Below are 18,133 nucleotides of genomic sequence, written 5' to 3' on the forward strand. Positions count from 1 at the left end.
CAGTACCTTCTTAAGATCCCACACAAGGGGGCTGGAGAGATGGCTCACAGGTTAAGAGAACTGGCTGCTTTTCCAGAGGTTCTGAGTTCAATTCCCAGCAACCACATGATAGCTCACAACCATCCGTTATGAGATCTGATGCCCTCTTCTGGTGTGCAGATATACACGGAAGCAGAATGTTATATACATAATAAATAAATAAAATCTTTAAAAAAAAAAAGTCCCCTTTCACAGTCTTGAAGCCAGTTTTTTCTCAAACTTCATCATTCATCAGAAATCACACGGAGGCCTTTTTAATTTTGGGATTGATCACTTATTTGCAATGTAGTAGGTCTAGAGTGGGGTTTATAAGTTATATTTCTAACTCTCAAGTCATACTGGACTGTGTTCTGAGAACAACTCTAGTGTTCTCTAAAACATCAGAATTTTGTGTGTGTGTGTGCCTAATGTAAAATACACCAAATTTCAAGAATCTGTAAATCTTTCCAGTCTTCGGGGTTAAAATAACTTTTTAAAGCAGCTACTGAAAGGTAAAATAGAAGCAAGTAAAACACCTCTCTTTGGAGCTCTCCAAGGTTCTGATTCAACACATGAGCCTGGCTAAGAACCATCAAGTGACTTTGAATGCTAGTAACCAGGATTTTAACAGTGATTCTCACAGATTTCTTAGAATTATAAAAATTAGCCAGAGGTGGTGTTCATACCTCCCCATCGCTAGCTTATATAGAAAGTGAACTGCAGCCAAGTTTAAAACTGTTTCTACAACTGTGTCATGAAATCCAACCAAACCACTTATAATTTGATTCTTTAAAGGGTCTACAATCAGGATTATTCTTGGTCTTTTTGATCAACCAACTACCTACCTATACTTCTCTCCACTTCAAAAAGTTCATTTTATATTAATTAATAAATATCATTACCCCAAATTAATGGTAATTACAAGAACTATAAGCAAGGGCAGGGAAACTGTGATTGGTATGTAAAATAAATTTTAAAAATTAATTAAAAAAGAACTATAAACAACGAGAATAAGCGAGTTGGTATCTTTAATTCTTTCAAGTTGGGACTTTTATCATCACACAGACCACGTAGACTAGTATTAGACAATCCAGGGGATTCAATGATAACCGAAAATCAATAATTCAGGCAAAAGAGTATGGCTGGGTAGCTGAAGCAGGAAGACTGAAAGGAGGAAAGCAGCCAGGCTATATGCCATAGGGAAGAACACCCAGCGTTTTCAGAAAGATGCTGGGCTGCTACAGTAGAGCACCTACCCACCATGAACAAAAACGCTAGGGAATCCTGAGAGCAGTAGAAATTATCTCCCCCATGGAAGAGAGTACCAATTGGTTATCCAGTATCAAATGGTCAGCCCTGAATTATCACAGAGTTGGGAATGTGAAAATAATTTTTAAATTTCCCCTCTATGATCTTCTTAATCTTCCTTTTCTTCATTCAGAATCTCATTCTTTGGTTACTTTATTATTCAAGAGAAAATCTGTGAAGGATAGCAATTTTTAAAAAACAAAAATGCTCCTAACATTTGAAGACATTCAACTTCATCCATAAAAAATGTAAATTAGCTGGGCGTTGGTGGCGCACGCCTTTAATCCCAGCACTTGTAAGGCAGAGGCAGGTGGATCTCTATGAGTTTGAGACCAACCTGGTCTACAAGAGCTAGTTTCAGGACAGGCTCCAAAGCTCCACAGAGAAACCCTGTCTCAAAAAAAAAAAAAAAAAAAAAAAAAAAAAAAAAAAAAAAAAAAAAAAAGAACAAGGATATCATTACAGGAAAGTAAAACTTACTGATAGTATACAGGGACTATTTGTACCACTTTTTCTCTTTAAATAGAAACTCTATTACCAATCAATATGGCGACTCCTCAAGAAAATGGAAATGAGTCTACCACAAGATCCAGCAATTCCACTCCTAGGCATATACCCAAAAGAAGCACATTCATATAACAAGGACATCTGTTCAACCATGTTCATAGCAGCATTATTTGTACTAACCAGAAACTGGAAGCAGCCTAGATGTCCCTCAACTGAAGAATGGTTAGAGAAAATGTGGTACATTTACACAATGGAGTACTACTCAGCAGAAAAAAACAATGGAATCTTGAAATTTGCAAGAAAATGGATGGAATTCGAAGAAACCATTCTGAGTGAGGTAACCCAATCACAAAAAGACAAACATGATATGTATTCACTTATATGTGGACCTGCTTTATGATACATAGTAGTGACCATGCTTTATCAGAGCTGTTTTTAATGATGTTGCTCAGAATGGTTTCCTCCCAGATTATGATTGAGAAGCTAATTTAAAAAAAAAAAAAAATGGTGCCAAGTACCACAAGAGTAACAGAACTGTGCTGTTTTCTGGGATTTTGTTTTTTACTTTTTGTTGTTGTTTGTTTGTTTGTTTTTGTTTTTTTTTAAATGGAGTGTGCTGGATGTCTCTACAATTTTGTTCAAATGATTGCAGAACCTGGAAAAGCTGTGGCTGCTATTGATGCATAACATATTGCCATTATTGGTCTTTTTATATAAAAATATATATATATACTAATTGAAACTCAAATATGTGATGGATCCAAGGTGTTTCAGTGAGAGCTCACCTGTGCCTGCAAATTTGATTTCATCTTTAGTAAGTAGTTTAGTAAAGTTATATGCTTGCAAAAAAAAAAAAAAGTGACACACTAGAAGACAAATGTCACATAATTTCAATTTTATGTGTAACCTAGAAATGATGAACTTATGGGAGCAGACAGCAGAATTGTGGCTATTAGGCTTCAATGTGGGTCTTTTAACAATGGGGAAACGATTGGTTTAAGGATATAAAACTGCAGTTAGACAAGAGGCATGGACTCTGTGATGTCTTGAGGTCTACTGAGAGCATGATAAATATGGTTGTAACAATATGCTATATTTTAAAAGTTGTGAGATAGTATACTTTAAGTGTTCTCAAAACAAAAATGATGAATATGTGTGATATAACATGTTAATTGGTTTAATTTAGCTATGCCATTGTGAACATACTGTATTATGTATCATAATTGTGCATGACTTTATTTATGAGCTAAATAAATGAATGAAAAAAAAGAAATTCTATTTCCAAAATATGGGATTTGATAATTTAATTTAAAAAAATATTATGCTAGTTTAGTGATGACATACTGGAGAAAAATTACTGCACTGACAATCAGGAATGCTGAAAGCAGAATAATGTCCTACATGAACAAGAACACAAATTGGCTATCCAGTATTAAATGAAAACATGCATATAAGTAACATTATACATACTGAGAAGATTGCTTTTATGGATACACATATATATGTATGCATACAACAACAATTAAAGAGAAAGAGACCATGAATTTGAAAGAGCAAAGAGAGGTATGTGGGAAAGTTTGGAGGGAAGGAAACAACTAGAGAAATGATATAATTATAATTTCAAAAATTTAAAAAGAACAATTACTGTACCAAGGCATATAGTTTCTCAACAATTAGATCAACAAAATTCCAAAAACTAAGAGCAGTTTTTTAAATTAGAAAATAGAAAAAAAGCATTTCACATCAATATAAAATCTCTAAGAACACTACATTTGAACAAATATATAATCATGCTTCTATGAAGTCCATTATGTTCAAGACCTTTCATTAAAGCACTATATGTGACAACAGAAGACCAGAAACACACACATCTGCTTTAACAAGAAACTGGATAATTAATTGGCACATGATGCCCCCAAACACATACATGTGCCCCCCCACCCCACCCCCATGCCTATTACTCTGGAGTTAAAAAAAAAAAAAGAAGACACCCCAATTTCCAGACTATAACTATTTCAAAACTAGTCTTAGACATAAAAAAGCAAGGTGAGTTGGGTGGTGGTGACATATGCCTTAATCCCAGCACTTGGGAGGCAGAGGCAGGCAGATCTCTGCAAGTTTGAGGTCAGCCTGGCCCACAGACTGAGTTCCAGGACATCCAAGGCTACACAAAGAAACCCTGTCTTGAAAAAAACAAATATAAACACACACACACACACACACACACACACAAACACACACACACACACACACACAATACAAAAAGCAAACAAAGCAAGGTGTAGAAAAATACACCCCAGGTAGGCAGTGGTGGTGCACACCTTTAATTCCAGCACTTGGGAGGCAGAAGCATGTGTATTTCTGTGAGGCCAGCCTGGTCTACAGTACTAGTTCTAGGACAGCAAACAGAAAATTAAAAAAATAAATAAATAAAAATACACATGGGGGATGGAGAGATGGCTTAGTGGATAAGAGTACTGGCTGCTTCCATGTGACCCAGGTTTAATTCCCAGCACCCACATGGCAACTCACAATCTTCTATAACTCCAGTCCCAGAGGATCTGGCATCTTTGTCCTCTCTGGGCACTGCACACATGTGGTGCACAAATTTAGGGAGCTGCAGAATACCGCACCCAAAAGATGGCACCGGTTTCCGCCCTCCGCCAGCCCGACGGCGAGCGCTCTCTGTGGTAAACAACTCCAAATTTGGTAAAGGTCATGTCTCTTAATTCTACTTGGAGACAACCTATCCTGACGCGCCACGTAGGGTTAGGTGATTGGTAGATGTAGACTATATCAGGCCCTGTCTCCCTCGGCCCGGGGCCGCCGCCATTATACACTGTACAAAGCAAAGAGGTTCCTGATTAAACTGTGTTGAAGAAGATTTCTCGGTGTGGCATCTTTCTTGCTGGTCAAGGGTGGACGCCGCACACAAACATACATACAGGCAAAACACACACACACTGTGTGTGGTGTGTGTGTGTGTGTGTGTGTGTGTGTGTGTGTGTGTGTGTGTGTGTGTGTGTGTGTGTATGTGTATGTGTGTGTGTGTAATAAATTTTAAAAAAGAGAAAAATACCTATAGGTGTAACAAGAGGTATAAAAATAAAAAGTACCACATGCTTGAGTTTAGCTGAAGAGAAAGGCCAATAAAGGAATTGATAAGTAGCTCACTCTAAGAGTGGCTGCAGTACAGGCTGAGCACACGTGACGCTTGCTTCATATTGTTTTGTTTTGTTTTTCTTTTCTTTTAGAATTAAAATGACTTGGTTTATTTAAACCATCTTATTTTGTGAATATAAAAAACACTTTGTTTTTTTATATTTTTTTAACACTCTTGGGCCAGTAGTTTCTATTTACTATCTGACACTCTCATATTTTCCCTTTAAACTAAAATCATTCTTGTTCACTCTCAACTTTGGCAAGTAGAAAATGACAGAAAAAATTCTTAAGTAGACTGAGATCATGCAGCAAGTAATAATCAGCATAAACTAAACCACCACAACAACACATATATAAGAACAGAAATGATTATATTTCATCGTATAATGCCAAAGTCAGAACATATCTCCAGAATCTTAGCCAGTCGGGAAGCATTCTCCAACAGACTGGATCTTTCAACATTAACAAGACAGATAACGAACCAGGTTTGAACTAAGTGCATAGTAGGCATCAGAGATCTGAAATAGTCTTAATAGACCTGAAAAATGCTTATAAGGCAAAATTTGGTGAGCAATTAATTTTGCTTTACTAACAGCACTCTTTGCTAAGGATTTTACCAGTTTTTTTTTTTTTTTTTTTATAAATAGCTCAGGGGCTGGAAAGATGGCTCAATGGTTAAGAGCACTGGCTGCTCTTCCAGAGGACCCAGGTTCAATTCCCAGCACCCAAATGGCAGCTCATACCTGTCTGTGGCTACCATTCCAAGGTATCTGACACGACAAAACTACTAGAAGAACAAACACACAGGAAGCAAATTCTGACAAGATTTTATGCTAATCTTCCTCCCTGTAGTTCCCACCCGACTTATAACAGGGCCTCACAGTATAAGCCAGGCAGACCTGAACTTGTCCACTCAGAGCACTCCCACTGCCCAAACCTTCCCATAAAACCCTCTCATTTATTTGCTGTGACTAGAAGTACCCCAACAAACTTAGTTTCTGCACAGTGAAGGCAACAATGAACAGTAAAAGAAAAAGGGAGACAATGCAAGGCATGTATGTGATAAGAGGATGCTATCCACAGCACAAGAACTACCCCTACTAGATAATCCAATTTACAAATGGACAAAGGTTTTGAAGAACAGCCAGTGAGCATATGAAATGATGCTCAACACCAATAATCATCAGAGACTGCAAATCAAACCACAATAAGATCTCACTTTCCAACTGTTAAGATGGAGACACACACACACACACACACACACACACACACACACACACACACACACACACACACACACCTCTAACAGAAAATGGACTGCTACTGAGCATCATGTGCATGGCAGTTCCTCAATGCAATTAAAAAACAAACAAACAAACAAACAAACAAACAAACAAAAAACTACTACTACACATTTCAGTAGCCCAATCTTGGCTTATACCTAAAAGAACTAAAAACAGGATCCTGAAGAGCTGTGTTGACACCCACACTTACTGCAGCATTGTTTAGAATAAACAGGTAGAAATAATCTATATGGCCATATACTAATGAATGACTTTTTAATGTGGTAGATAAATACAGTGGAATATTATCTGGCACCATAAAAACAAAATCCTGTTATAAGCTACAACATGGATGAATCTTCAGGACACTATGCCAAGTGAAGTTAGCAAGTCACAAAAGATAAATACTGTTGAGGTATCTAAAATAATCAAGCTCATGGAATAGAGAGTAGAATAGTGGTAGTCAGGGGCTGGCCCTGGGGTGGAATGGGGGGAATCTGCAATTATTATCCAAAAGATACAGAGGGTTGGTTTTACCAAATGAAATAGAAGTTCCTGAGATCTTTTATACAAAAATATCTACATAGCAAGTAATAATATGTACTTAAAATTATTAAGGTAAATTTATGATGTTCTACCATTTCTTTACTACATGAAAAAGTAAGCAAACTCCAACATTTAGTCAGAATCATGTCATAAGTAGTAAATACAAATTAAGGAGCCTTCTACTAAATAATCAGGCTGACTCCTAAACACATCACTGACATTAAGCACAAGAAAACTTAAGAGTAATCTGAGGAGACATAACAGAAAACAAAAAGCATTTCCTGGAATTTTCCTTTTCTTTAAAGATTGCTTTTAAGTTATGTACAAAGTCAAAAGATTAGCTAATCATATTATACAAAGGATGATTTGCACATTTTGATAGCCATGCTATGGTTAAATGAGAAAATGCCTTTGCTCCTATACACTGATGTATTTGTAAGTAAATCTAAATTTTACTCTAAAAGGGTTCAGAATGAAAACTACATTGGGGAGGAAAGAGAATGACAGGGAAATAAGGAAAACTAAAGAAGCACAGCAAATACTGCTAATTCAACATTTATTGAATCATGGAGAAGGCTCTACAGGATTTATTATGCCATTCTGGCAACTTTCCAATGAGTTGAAAGTGTAAGAGTTTAAATTACATCAAAATAAAAATGTCTCAGGAAGTATGTTTAGGCACAATTTTCTGTCACTACCTGTAGGGGATGCTGTAGCCACACCTGTGAGGGCGTGGCCAGGGTGAGGTAGGGAAGTTGAAGAGTGAGGGACGCTTATGTGGCCCCCTGCTTTTGTTTTCATCTTGGGCTTGCTGTAGTTACTGCTGCCGGCTGGCTGGCTAGGTCGCTTTATAAGTAAGGCTTTTCCCTATTAAATACCCTTGTATTTTTACCTGGCTCCGTATTGGTAATTTCCCACATTAACTACCAAGTTCGTCTTCTAAGATAAACCCTAGCCAATTCAAACACATAGATACCAAATGTAACTAAAAGTTGTTTTATAGCCCCTCAAATTAAAAATTCATAAATATTTCAATTTGATTCTTTAAGTTTGAGCTAAATACTACTAGTATCAGAAGAGAACCATTCAAAGATATCAAAAAGAAGTAACCTATTTTCTGCTCCCACTGTCTAGTAACAGTTATAACACAAAGTAGTTCAGTGCTTCAGAAGAGGAGGTGCATCTGCAGCTGGTGGGGGAGGGGGTGTCTCACTCCCAGTTCCAGCCACATTCTCTTTAAAAACAAGCAAATACAAACATTAGGTGAAAATGAGGAAACCCCACAGAAGAGGGGGAGGAAGTGTAGGGAGCCGTTTCCTGCATTCTCCATTACAATAATGGTGCCTGAAGACACCAAAATGTAAATTACTTCACAGGCGCTGGGTAATCTCCATTCCTTTGATCTCTGCCTATCCCGTGGCTCATTTGGCCTGAGGAGCTGAAGCCATTCATAGGGTAACACGTCCCAGGCGGCTGCTTGCCAGCCTTTATTAGGGATGGGTTTCTTGGTTCAGAGTCTCCGCTCTGGTAAGCTTATGCTCTCCCAACTCTCAAGATGCATTAAAGCTTGTCTGCAGAAGGATCCGAGTGTCCTGCGTATATTTCTTGCCGGCGAGAACATACAGCGCGCGGGACATATGGTGCCGAAACCCGGGAACTTTGTTAACATCTCCGGCACTGCGGAGACCCCTCTAACGGGGCGGATTCAGAACTGCAGGGTGGTAAATTCGGAGAGGTATGTTTTTTCTGGACTTTGGCTTGGGAATGTTGCTATTTTGGGAGGTTAATATAGAGGCTTCTGTGCTTTTACTAGGAGCTATTTTGACCTTTCTCACTGTTGTAACAATCTTAAAGAAGTCCAGAATTACATATCAGAAACCGAATGTAGTGAGAGATGGGGTGCGCCCAACAATAAAATATAAGGAAAAAGGACCTCCCGGGATGTCTAGTGACAAGGGAGTGAATAATTTGTTAAGAGAAACAACAACAAATAAGAAAAAAGGACCTCCCGGGATGTCTAATGACAAGGGAGTGAATAATTTGTTAGATGATTCTGTAAATAAGTTTAAAGCTTTAAATCTTGATAGCTCTGATGACTCTAAAAGCTCAAGAGATAAAGTTTTAGAGAAAACAGCTCAGCTAGATGAAAAAGAAACTAAAATGGAGGGAGAAAAAATAGGGAATAACCGGTCACACCCCGGTAAATTTAAGAGAAATAAAGACTCAAAACCTAGCCTCTGCCCTACAATGAAACTAGAGGCCTTGGAGCTGAGCAGCTCAGACTCTGAGATTTTAGACTCTAGCAAGGAAGCAGAGCTAGAGGAGGAGGCAACACGATACCACCCCAATAGATATCGGCTGCCAAAAGTGAAAGCAAATATGAGGCCATCGCCTATTAATCCAGCGGGTGTACTTCCATCAGCACCCCCATTATTTGGTACTGACTCCTTTTTACCATTAGAGGAGCGGAGAAAATTACAGATGGCTTTCCCAGTCTTTGATAGGGGAAAAGGCCATACATGTGATTCAACACTTCTTAAAGGCCTGGAATGCCTATGGCTTTAAAGCCTCATAAACATTGACGCTCGGGCCAAGCGTCTCACCTCAAAACCTAAAAGGCCAAGGAAATGGTAAAATGGAAAGATATCTTAACTGATCTTTGGAGAGGCCCGGATCCTATTCTCATAAGATCCAGGGGAGCTATTGTGTTTTCCCACAGGATGAAGAAAATCCTCTGTGAATCCCAGAAAGACTCACCCGAAGAGCCCCTTCGGACCTTCAAAAGTTGAAACTCCACCCTCTCCCCGGGAGTTGAGAGCCGCTATTGTTATCCAGATTAACTCCTGTCCTTGACGGAGAGAAAGGGATGGGGGTGGGATTGTTTGATGCAGCCGTTTGCGGATTGGTGTTACTTCTGGCTGGTCTGTAAGCTCTAGGCTCAAAACTAAAGAGAGATCGCCCAAGCGCTCATATTTGGCTAACTATGCTTAAGCAATAGGCCGCCGGCCAGACAGCTCTTGCACACCCGGAGCCTAGGCTCATTGCACAGGGTAGAATGTCTGGTTTGGGCAGCCCATGAGGGTGTTGAGCAAAGGCATCGCACAGAGTTGCCTAGTATGCAGGCTTCTCTGAGAGGTACGTTGTCCTGCATAAGGGTTGCCTGCCCGAGCCTCCCTTTCCCAGAAAAACGGCAGAGGACAGGTCGAGAGTGCTTCGGGTCAAGCTAACAGCCTGATGGCGACTCTCGTACACAGTCTTAATGTTTGATTTTGGGAAGGTACAACCTCTGCCTCTATCCCTCAACATATGGGTGACCTATTTGCTTGTAAAAATATAAAGCCTTATCATTAATTAATAAAAAAAGGGGGATATGTAGGGAGCCGTTTCCTGCATTCTCCATTACAATAATGGTCCCTGAAGACACCAAAATGTAAATTACTTCACAGGCGCTGGGTAATCTCCATTCCTTTGATCTCTGCCTATCCCGTGGCTCATTTGGCCTGAGGAGCTGAAGCCATTCATAGGGTAACACGTCCCAGGCGGCTTGCCAGCCTTTATTAGGGATGGGTTTCTTGGTTCAGAGTATCCGCTCTGGTAAGCTTATGCTCTCCCAACTCTCAAGATACATTAAAGCTTGTCTGCAGAAGGATCCGAGTGTCCTGCGTGTATTTCTTGCCGGCGAGAACATACAGCGCGCGGGACAAGGAAGGATGGTAGGAACCAGAGGGGTCAAAGATACCACAAGAACCATAACTCACAGAATCAATTAAACAGGGCTCATAGAGACTCACAAGGACTCAATCGACAATCATGGAACCTGTAAGGGTGTGAACTAGGTCCTCTGAATATGTGTTATGATTTTGTAGCTTGGAGTTTTTGTGGGACTCCTAACAGTAGGAATGGGGGTGATGTCTCTGACTCTTGTCCCTGCTCTTGGAACCTTTTCCTCCTACTGGGCTGCCTTGTCCTGTCTTGATATGAGGGTTTGTGCCTAATCTTATTGTAACTTGTTATGCCAAGCTCAACTGATATTCCTGGGAATCTGAGGCAGGGAAATTACTCTAAGTCTGAGGCCAGCTGGGCTGCAGCACGGTCCTGCCTCAAAAATCCCAAATAAACTCTAAAACTCACCACATGCTAAAAAAGGATAAAAGCTGAAGATTTAACATTAGAGATACCCACAGATTGCCCTTTAATTACATCACACAGACTGTGGTATCTGAACACAAGCACACATATGCATGCACACACAAATACTAAAAATATATAACAAGAACAAAAAGAATTTTAAAATAAGCCAGAAGAAAGTGTCTTACCTAGAAGAGAATCAAAGATAAAAATTACATTCAATAGCCTCAAAAAATGCAAGCAAAGAGAACAAAGTGAAATATTTGAAATGTTGAGAGAAAAAGACTACCAACATAAAACCTTCTACCCTAAAAGTCTGCACTCTTATAAAGCAATCCTCCCAAAATAAAGAAATAAAATGTTCTCAGACAAATAAACTCTGAGGTCATTTATTGCCACAGACTTGACTTACATGAAATTTTAAGAATCTATCAGAGAAAGAAAATGACATGGGTAAGAAAATCTGACCTGTATAATGAAAGGAAAAACACTAGAAAATAAGTAAGCAAGGGCAAAACAAAAACTGTGACTTTTTCTTACTCCTAATTACCTAACAGTAAAAAGATAATAATTTGTTCAAAACAGCAATGATGACAACATATTGTTATGCACATGCCCATACATAAGCATACACACAGACAGTTGTGTCTTTCATGTGTTGTTTCATTCAACTATGGACTACATACAACAGTGGTTCTACAAGATTATGACACCTAAAAAGATTCCCATCACTCACTCACTCATTTGTGAGTAATGCTTATATGAATTATACACAGCATGGTCAGTGAAGTACAGCATGTAATATCTGACAATAAATTACTGTTACTGGTCAACGTATTCACTATATTAATTTCCAGGAACTCCATGCTATAAGAAGGGAAAGACTGAAGCCTGGTATCAGACCACAAGAGGAGCATGCCTTCCCAAAAAAGGATTGCCACACTGTTCTGATAACTTAAGGGACCATCTTGCAAGAAAGACTAGACCGATAATGACTTAATGATGGGCAAAATGGCATCCTAATCAGTACAGCTTAATTATGCAAAGCTTTTGCCCTCGATTTAAACCTAAATATCATGCCCTGTATCGTGAAACCTGCCCTATAAGTCACTAGACCCCCTTATCTGTTTCTCTTCCCATTGTGGCTACACTCTTCTATACTTTTCACACAATTACTTGTTCCTTTGACATATTAAGGATGGGTGACTGAACATAGCTTATTGTAGCTGTGAGTGTCCAGACTAATACCCTAAAACTCTGGGAACAGTATGAGAAACAGCTGGACTATTATAATTAAAGTTTGTAACACTAAACAGAGCCTGGACACAGGTCAGTTAATATTAGCTATTTCACTATATATGAAGAAAAGTTTAGTTTCCTATTAAAATCCTAGGAAATAAGCATTTTCAGGAAATTTTAGGGCAGAGAACATTTTTATAGGCAGGTAGCCCACAGAACTGTAAGGCAGGAAAACAAACTTCCCTTAGATTTTGTGTAAGATAGGAAGCCAAGATGGTGGATGGTGCCAACTCCCAAGGTAGCATGGCATCACTACAGCATCTTGAGGAGAGAAGCTAGTTGCTAGGTGAATGTGCTGAATGTACCATCCCTGGTAACTCCTACTGGTACAACCAGGCATGTCCTATCTTTCCACAGTATATTCTGTAGGAAGACACACAGGAGGGTTCTAAGTGCTTGCATGTTAACACCACCAGCCCGCCCCCCCCTGCCATGTCTGGCACACTGCCCTTTCTCATGCACAATGTTCTGCCACTCATTAGTTCACCTAGGCTGAAGAAAAGTATGTCTTTTTTAATCAATAGGTAACACGTTCTCTACTGTCAGTCACAATTTTTTTTTGTGTTTTATGTATTTTAATAGCCATACCACAGCTGGGTGGTGGTGGCACAAGCACTTAATCTCAGCACTCGGGAGGCAGAGGCAGGTGGACCTCCGAGTTTGAGGCCAGCCTGGTCTACAGAGTGAGTTCCAGGACAGCCAAGGTTAGACAGAGAAACCCCATCTCAAAAAAACAAAAAAACAAAAAAACAAAAACAAAAAAACCCCACATACCAGAATACATGCAATTTAACTATTAGAGTGGCTTTACTTTCTCTCTCTGATTGTTTTAATTATGGCATTTAGTCTGTTTAGTTTCTTAATCTAGGTGATGGTATTTCCATCCCTCTCCTTTAAAATACCAGATAAGCAAATTACACTGTGGTCAGAGGAGCATGCATTCTCCTTGAACTCAAGACTTTTTCATCTTCCTACAAAGATGAGCAAGGGATTTATTATTTTGCTTTTCCCCAAATACTTTCACTGGGTAGTATCTCCCAGGTTAGGAACGCCCCTCCTTACTGAACTAGCAGCCATCCAAATGTTGCTCTGCCATTTCCACATCAATGTCACACTCAGGAGGTGGTGGGAGTTACTGTACAGCCTGAGGGAAGAGGTTTAGCGCTAGCTGATCTCAACAGTGGTTGCAGCTGCTATCTGTGTCTGACTTGCTTACTATGCCAGTCATCCTTCTAAACACCTCAACCAACTTAACCTGGGAAAGTATTTGCCACAAATCTGATAAAATCTGCCTCTGACTAGTGGCACTATTTTTCTAGTACTTGCTTATTTGAATAGGGATGTCATTTCATGCAATCTATGATCAGTTTGATTTCTTAATGTTCAATGATGTTTAAAAAAAAAAAAAAAGGATGCCCTTGAAATACACCCTTTCTGCAAGTAATTCTAATGTAGAAATGCAATAAAATACAGCAACTGCTTTGGATTGTTCTTTCAATCAAAGCATATTTAGGTCATCCCTGACTCTAATCAATAAACCTATGCTTGTCCCTGTCTTAAGGAAAAGGGTGTATGTTCAGTTCTGTTCACCAGAGCAAACAATGAAGAATATTATAAAGATAATAAAGTAAAATTAGATGTTAGTCTGGCATATATTTCAAACACCACTGAAAACAAAAAAAAAGGCCAGTTTATACTGGGTGTTAAGTTCCCCCTTTTTTTCATTGCAGACTAAAAATGATCGACTTGCCAAGGAGCCTACACCAAGTATACTGAAGTGAAAGCAGTGTCCACACATACTTACCTTCTCTGGCTTCAGTATCTTAGGAGTGGATTAGAACAACTCAATTCTCTTTTGAGTGTGTTTCCAACCTGATAGGTAACATGGAGCTACTTCACCAACTCTTTCTCTTGAATTCTCTTCTAATCTAGCAGGGGAGGTAATCTATAGATACATGTTCGCAGGTATAATACAGTGAAAGAGGAGATGAACCTTCCTTTTAAACCAAGAAATATAGACTTGCTACCAAGAACCATTTAACTGATTGTAAAAGCAGATGCAAATTAACATTAATGAAACATTTTTTAACTTTTTAAAATTTATTTACATATCAACCAGTTTTCCCTTCCCTCCTCTCTTCTCATTCCCTCCCTCCACCTCCTTTCTACCCCCCCCACCCAAGCTCCTTCCACTTGCATCAAGGCTGAGCAAGGCATCCCTTCCTTTCCAATTTATTCATGTTCTAAAATTCTGATACTTGACAAAAATTGTAAATTATTTCCCCATTAAATAAAAGGGGACATGAGAAATTAAATAACTGACTGAATGTAACCAACACTGTCCTTAAGGGGGTCTGAATTTAATGAACTTATTTAAGTTCAAAAGGAAAGCCCTCATGTGTTATGAGTAAACTCTCAGAATACCAGTGTGGTGACTACAGAAAACACATTGAAAAGGACAGGAACAAACAAGATGTTTACCTCACATCCAGATTCACTTCATTCTCAGTATTGGGGTTGGGGGTGGGTAGGGAGTCTGTGCTGGGAGTTAAGCCCAAGGTTTTGTACATTCTAGACAAATGTTCTACCACTAAGCTATATTTCTGGCTTTCGGTTTTATAGGACAGGATCTTACTATGTAGCTCAGACTGTCCTTGAACTCACAATCTTCCTGCCTCTACCTTTCTTATGGTGGAATTATATGTATATTCCATCAAATTTGATCTACTCTCAATTCTTCTACCCTAAAATAACACTGCTGATGAGTAAGGGAACTCACTTTTTAATTTCTAACTTGGATGCCATAGAACAAGTCTTCTAATTTCACTGTATGAATTAACAATTTTAGTTTTATATTTAAACCAGTATATAATTTTTATGTCCTATAAGATTACTGTCTAAAAGCAATCATGGCAACTCATTTACTCACCTACTCAACAAACATTTAATTGTAGTCATAATCATGTTAGGTAGTATACACAGCAATGAGAATCAGATTTTAAAATCTGAGAGACAACAAAAGGAAAACCATCACAACTGAAGGTTTGAAGCAAACCAAATAGCACTAAGAATTTTGTTGAGAGGAGTCACTCCTAAAAGCAATCCCAGAGACAACACTTATCTTAAAAATAAGTGTAGATGGACTAAGAAGATGCAAGCAAATAAGGTATTTTATATATAAAGTAACCTTTAGAGAGTTCACTACTCCTACATCTTAAAACATGAAAGGTCAGAGAAATTAGAAAACCAACGTTCACTGCAATTGCAATTTCAGACTGCATGGGCAATAGAAATGCTAAAGTAAATGTGATGGGCTCCTCCTAATGAGCTTTGAATGCAGAGGAAGAAAAAGACACTAAATTTTAATTCAGTTGAATAAAGTAGGCATCATAGTGAAAAACAATGCAGAGCCAAACATGGTTGGAGAGGCAGAAAGAAAGGCTTTTCATTAGACAAGCAGGCTAAAAATTCTATCCTATAGGCAACAGAGCTGAGAGATCCTGAAATGGGTAGCCACAATTATAGGAGCATGAGTTCTATCCTAAGTAGCCCTTACCTTTCCACCACAGCCACAGAAGATTTTAGCCAATGCCAACCAACGTGATATTTACCCCTAGTTAGGTAAATGAGATACTTACAAATCTTTTAGTAAGATGGAAAGTAAAACTTTAGTGACATTTTCTAAAATTCTTTGTATTCCTTGAGTTTACACAAAGTTATATTTAAATTTTAAGACTTTCTTTTAAAAATTTAATGGAAAAAAAAAAAAAAAAAACCTAACCATATATAGTTGAGATCTAGTACACCTAACCCGCTGTCTCTCTGAAGTACACTAGGGTTCTCTTCAGAGGAGCAAAACATACATCAATCAGGGGCATTAGCAATTGAAGACAAAAACTCATTTCAAAGATGAAAAACCAGATGGACATCTTAGGGTCAATAAAAAAATAATCTAAAGTATGGTGACATTTCATGATTACCTAGCGGACTTTATGAAAATGTGCATCACTGGGAGGATGTAGTCCAAGGGTTCAGTACCTGTCAGGCATCAACAAAGCCTCATATCTAAATCCCTGGTGCTGTCAAAATATATATTTCTAGTCCGCATACCCAAGGATAGTCAGAGGAGTAAGTACTTCAGCAGGAATTCCCAGGAGAGCCCTGGAATCTATCTTAACAAGTAAGCCACATGTAAAACATGTTGACAATTCTGACAAGATTCGAAAACACTGACGTGTGTGCATAATATTCACCAAAAGAAACAACAGGATTTTAATCAAGACACAATTGGATCAGATTGAAAAGTTTAGAAGGCCACTCTGGTGCAAGGCAGACTTTGTAGAGCAGACAGAATAATGTGTTAATAGGATGTTAAACAGAGGGTAGTAAATGTTACAATTAGGAGATCATCAAAATAATATTATGGTTAAAGATGATGACCATTTATGTACTAACAGTGGAAGAAAAACAAGAGTAGTAAAAAAAATAGAATTAAGAGTTTATAAAATTTAAATGAAAGATGTTATTTTGAGTTTTTCTAAAGATACAGCCCTACTAGTGAGCATTACAGACACTGGCCTTTTAAAAACAAATCTTACTGAATATTGTAGCCCACCATCTTTTTAGCTGTATAATAAACTGTGTTCTATAAAATTTTACAGTGTGTACAAACATTCCAGGGTCCAAATGTTATTAAAATTCAAAGTGTCCTTCAAGCTCAAATGAAAATATAACAGATTTAAATCTCTAATGTTTAGTATTCTACTAATCAGAGTATAGAGTTGAAAGCTTAAAACCTTAGACAATATAAAAGATTCTCAGTGGCTGATAATTTAAAATCACAAACAGAAAACAATCCATTAGCAAACTTACGCTGAATGTGAATGAACTGTTTGGGCTGTTTAAACTCCCCTTTGTACAAGCGATTGTAATAGTTGACGTTGCTCTCTGCCTCGGGAACTGGAATGACCATGCTCTCTTTTTTTTCTCTAAATACTTGCTGCGCTGAAATAGCTCGTTGTAAGTGATGTTCCTGGAAAATGTAAAGTAGGCAACATAAGTTGTGTTGGTAATATTAACTCAATGAATAATTCTATTTAAAAGTTACTTGGTTAATTAATAACTGCAAAAAATCAATTATTAATGTTCCCCTTTGCTAAATCACTGTTTTTTTTTTTTCTGCACATCCAAGAAAGTATTACCATCATTCTCTCTTAACAACTGTGGCTTATTATCAGTATCACAACTTCATAACAATAGTTTTAAAAAGACAAACCCATATATATGTTTATAACCTAGAATTTTAATATTTCCATTATAAGTCTATATCTTGTTTGCGGAATAAATTTATAGGTATTTGTCACTATTACCAGATCAAGAAAAAAAATTCAAGTCATAGGAAGTACATTTGTATTAAAATTTAAATATTTTCTACACTTGGAACATACAGTACAACACTCTGAATAGTTAAAAAATGCAGATGAAATTACGTCCACTATAACCATGGTAGGAAATATTAATGAATATTAAACAAAAAGTTCCTATAAAACATACACAGGTTCTAATTCTCATCAATAGTCTCTGAAATGTCCTACTATGCTTATTTTCCTTACAGCAGCTTTACCTTTTGGACAGGAAAACAGATGATGCCTCTCCCTCAAAGATCCCCATCCTACCAGCTTAAAGGTTAAAATTCCTCAATGACCTATACAGCTCTGTAGCACTTCTTTGATACCTCAAGCATTCATCTTTTGCTCTAGCCACAATGTTTCTTCCTGTTTTCAAGTAGTATCCAAATACTACTTTCGAAATTCTTTAGTTTCATCTATCAGGGAGGCCTTCCTAGGACTGCCTCATCTAAAACAGACCTTGACTATCACACC

The 18,133-nt window shown here is 38.1% G+C and overlaps 1 protein-coding gene across 2 annotated transcripts in view; it reads right to left on the minus strand.

The window, feature by feature from the left end:
• Window positions 1-18,133, minus strand: part of Epc2 (enhancer of polycomb homolog 2) — a 98,652-nt gene that overhangs the window by 48,964 nt on the left and 31,555 nt on the right. For both annotated transcript variants that reach the window (XM_027420464.2, XM_027420463.2), the window contains exon 2: window positions 17,124-17,283. In XM_027420464.2, coding sequence (XP_027276265.1) covers window positions 17,124-17,283 — 160 coding nt within the window. The remainder of the gene's footprint in view (window positions 1-17,123; window positions 17,284-18,133) is intronic.

This window comes from Cricetulus griseus, chromosome 6 (assembly GCF_003668045.3).
Source record: "Cricetulus griseus strain 17A/GY chromosome 6, alternate assembly CriGri-PICRH-1.0, whole genome shotgun sequence".
Taxonomy (NCBI): domain Eukaryota; kingdom Metazoa; phylum Chordata; class Mammalia; order Rodentia; family Cricetidae; genus Cricetulus; species Cricetulus griseus.